We start from the raw sequence: 3,552 nt of genomic DNA, 5'->3' as shown, positions 1-3,552 counted from the left end.
AGGTGGTGATGCAAGACTTTAGATCGGAAGAATGCCCTTAACTTTGCAAGATGATTATAGACCTGTGAATTAACTGGTGAGACTACAAGAAAGCTTTCTATAACAAATGAGGGACCTGTATTGATTCTCATCAATAAATATTAAAGTTGAGGACAAAATGCAATTTGTGCTTGGACAAATACACTGCATCTGATTTGTTTAGTCTTCTTGATGTTTTTGTGCTAATTTCTAATTGCTTAAATGCTTCTGTAAGTTGCACTATATTAAACATTTTCCCAAGTTAAGGAGGAAAAGCATGTGTTCTTTTCAAAATTTCAAGCCATCCTTCAGTTTTTAGCTTTCTAGGATAGTGTTTGGAGTATTAGTTTGTAAGATCGGCATCTAATATTTTTCTTGTCTATTTATCTTAATACTTTCCTTCTCTATCCTTGTAGCGCTTTCAACTATTTTCCTGATAAGTGAGGATACAGACAGAGGGATGAAGTTCAAAGCATTTCTCACAGAGAATGGAGTAAATCTCTTAGAAAAGAGATTTATACCTGCCCTAGACAAAATGGGGAAGGCACGCCACCTCTTCCTCACAAGAGAGAAAGCTCACTTCCTCCACAACCTTCTCAGTGGTGAAGGGATTCGATGCTTTGCCCAGTTTCACAAGGAAACTCTCTTTGATGATTACTGCATCTCAAGTCAAAATAAGGACTGCATTGCCTTTGCCATAGACATATCTCTTCTTCAGCGTGCTGTTCGAAGTAGTGTCAGTATTTGCTCTGAAATTGGTGCAGCTGGATCCGCTGCCAATCGCCTCCAAATAAAATTGGTGAAGAAGCTGCCTCCAAATTGTACTCGAGCAATGCCTCTCACACTTTTGAAACCAAGGGGTACAAATCTGCAGTAATCCAAGATGTTCCAATTTCAAAACCATTGTCAAGGGCTCAAGTACTTGAACTTCAGGCTGCTTTAGATATGGCTCAAGATTTACCTCCGACTCTGGTTCAGGTTCCGGATTTGAATAAGCTGCAGAATTTCGTAGACTGAATGAAACATGTTGGTGATTTGTTAAATGTCTCCATTTGCAAATATGGGGGATCTCCATTTGCAAATATCAACAACTCTGATCACACGAGGGTGCTGAGTTTAGAAAATTGTTGGTTATTGGGAGAGAAAGCTGTAGCTCCATCTGAGGACCGAAATTTGAGTGCTCAGACTCGATCAGAGAGGGCAATATCCAGAGGGGATGCTCAATCTGTGCAAGTGAGCATGAAGCACTTTTCAAAAAGCCTCCAGTGTCACTTTGCAAAGCCGGATTGTGCATTCTATGGTATTGCTCCACAGGTTGCTTGCTTGACGGGGATATTCCAGTTCTTCATTCCTGGCATACGTGAAACTGATAAATCAATTTTGGGCCAAGCCGAAGTAGCATTGACTGCTGCCTCCTCACTTTTCATTCGTCAATTTCCGAATAGCATGGCTTTTCGGAATGTGTTCTATGCATGTACGTTGTGCTGGGTCCAATTAAATTAGGTATATTATTTATTTATATGGAAATTTTTTAATAGAAAAGATATACAGAAGATTTTTCTAGAAAAATTTAAATTTAAAGACTGTGTTGTAAAAGTGCATATATGATTTATTTATATGAAGATTTTTTAATATAAATCCAAACTTTTAAAAATTTAATTATTTATAAATTTAAGAGTTAATATAAATTGTGGCGCCTAGGCAACTACTTTAAGCATTATTTGATATTGCGATTGGGCATGCAGCTGTAACTTAAAACTACGTCACCTACTTCATTCTACACTTTTATAACAAGAAACTTGTAATACCAACAGATAATTTGGCCAATTTAGGTGTTGCGGTGGATTCTTTTACTTGATCGGTCTCATGTTGCTTTTCTTTTGCATAAGGTTGTTTTTAGGCGCCTGACTTTTAGTTCATCTAGCTTTTAGGCTGCCCGACTTTCAGTTCTTGTTATATTTTTATTTTGATTTTGATAAAATCTCCTCACTTTGGTGAGGATTTATCCCCCAAAAATAATAATAATAACAATAAAATATCACCTGTCGTAATTTTTAGCAATCTCACCCTCATTCATTGAGGGGCTTAGCTGCGTAGGACTTGACCAGACAAAAATAATTGGGCCAACTTTGAAACGTTGGACCAAAATCCAACTTGAAATGAAAGTCTGTAAGTGTCCAATTAGGTGAAATTTGGCTATAATGGTTTTAACGAGGGACTACTTCCTTTATTTCACGTTGAAAAAGAACTTAACAATAACTAACGTGTGGTGCTAGCTTTTAGTAGTACAACTGTACAAGATCTTTCCAATGTCATGCTAGATAGAAAAGTGTTGAAACTTGAAAATTAATTGAGAATGGAAATTAAATCATCATCTTGGGGAAGACATAATTAAGCAAAAACTTATACCATTAACAATGAGTCTCATTTGCACCACTTTCTACCCACCATTGACTTTTGGAACGAAATGACATTTTTTTGGAAACCCTAAAAGCTCCCGATAGTTTTTGGTGATGATAGCAAGATCTTTGTAGCATGGGATGGCTTTTATTTATGTGAAATATTTCTATACTAATTTATAACTCTTTCTTTTGAGTGTTCTCTTAAAATTAAACTAAAGTGTAATAAAGTTGGTGTTTGGTGCACTACTTTTTAGTACTTTTTGACAAAAGTTTTACAAAGTAAATTAAAGTCAAATTGTAAGAAGCATAAACATTGGTGCACTAGAACACAAGTTTTACGTCTTCATTGAAACATAAAGAGACTGAGAAATGGAATTACTCTCAGCACAATTCTTGCATAAGGTAAAAACTTACTGATTCAAAAAATTTTAGGCAGGAGAAATATTTTGTAGGAAACAAATAGAATGAACAGAACAATAGTAAATTTATTTCGTTTTCGACATAATCTATTTAATTTATTCCCATTCTTACCTTTGGCAGCAAGTCTATGTAATTACTAGTGGTAAGATAGAATCTGAGTCAAAACTGAAGATGAGATATTGGAGAAAACCAAATAGAGACGACCGATGATTGAACAACTTAAAACCAAATAGCAACCACTGATGATTGAACAACTTCAGTCTATTTCCTTTCCTCCAATTCTCACCTTTAGTTGCAACTATTTATCACAAAAGTTTCATTACCATTGTGAGTACAGGCAGACAGAACACCAACATAAGCTACCTCATTCGGTTTGATCGAAGCCCTAAGCATTTGGGAAAACATATCAAGAGCTTTATCACCATTGCCACTGATGGCAAGGCCAACAATCATGGTCGTCCATGTGAATTTGTCCTTTCAAAGCATCTTCCTGAATACCTTTTGAGCTTTCTCAACATCTCCGCATTTACAGTACACGTCTATCAAAACGTTCCCCGCAAATATATCATTCTTGACTTTGTTTTTGTCAGTATAAGTCTTTATCCATTCTCCCAGTTCTAGTGCCCCCAGATTCGCACGAGCTGTAAGAATGCTAACAATGGTAAACTCGTCTCCCATTATATTTGAAGTTTGCATCTCCTGAAAAAGTGTC

The 3,552-nt window shown here is 36.2% G+C and overlaps 3 protein-coding genes across 3 annotated transcripts in view; all 3 read left to right on the top strand.

The window, feature by feature from the left end:
• The window catches only part of LOC18036129, a 63,594-nt gene that overhangs the window by 4,988 nt on the left and 55,054 nt on the right, over positions 1 to 3,552 (top strand). The gene's annotated exons all lie outside the window — the stretch shown is intronic.
• LOC18036231 lies at positions 554 to 1,035 on the top strand. Its single transcript, XM_024181131.1, has 2 exons — positions 554 to 839; positions 893 to 1,035. Exons 1-2 carry the CDS (start codon positions 554 to 556, stop codon positions 1,033 to 1,035), a joined length of 429 nt encoding a protein of 142 aa, XP_024036899.1.
• On the top strand, positions 1,036 to 1,521 carry LOC112096908. The gene has a single exon (XM_024181130.1). The coding sequence runs from the start codon at positions 1,036 to 1,038 to the stop codon at positions 1,519 to 1,521; it is 486 nt and encodes a 161-aa protein (XP_024036898.1).

The sequence above is a fragment of the Citrus clementina genome, unplaced genomic scaffold, assembly GCF_000493195.1.
Source record: "Citrus clementina cultivar Clemenules unplaced genomic scaffold, Citrus_clementina_v1.0 scaffold_7, whole genome shotgun sequence".
NCBI lineage: Eukaryota > Viridiplantae > Streptophyta > Magnoliopsida > Sapindales > Rutaceae > Citrus > Citrus x clementina.
The sequence above is the reverse complement of the archived record's forward strand: the minus strand, read 5'-3'. Positions and strand labels throughout refer to the sequence as shown.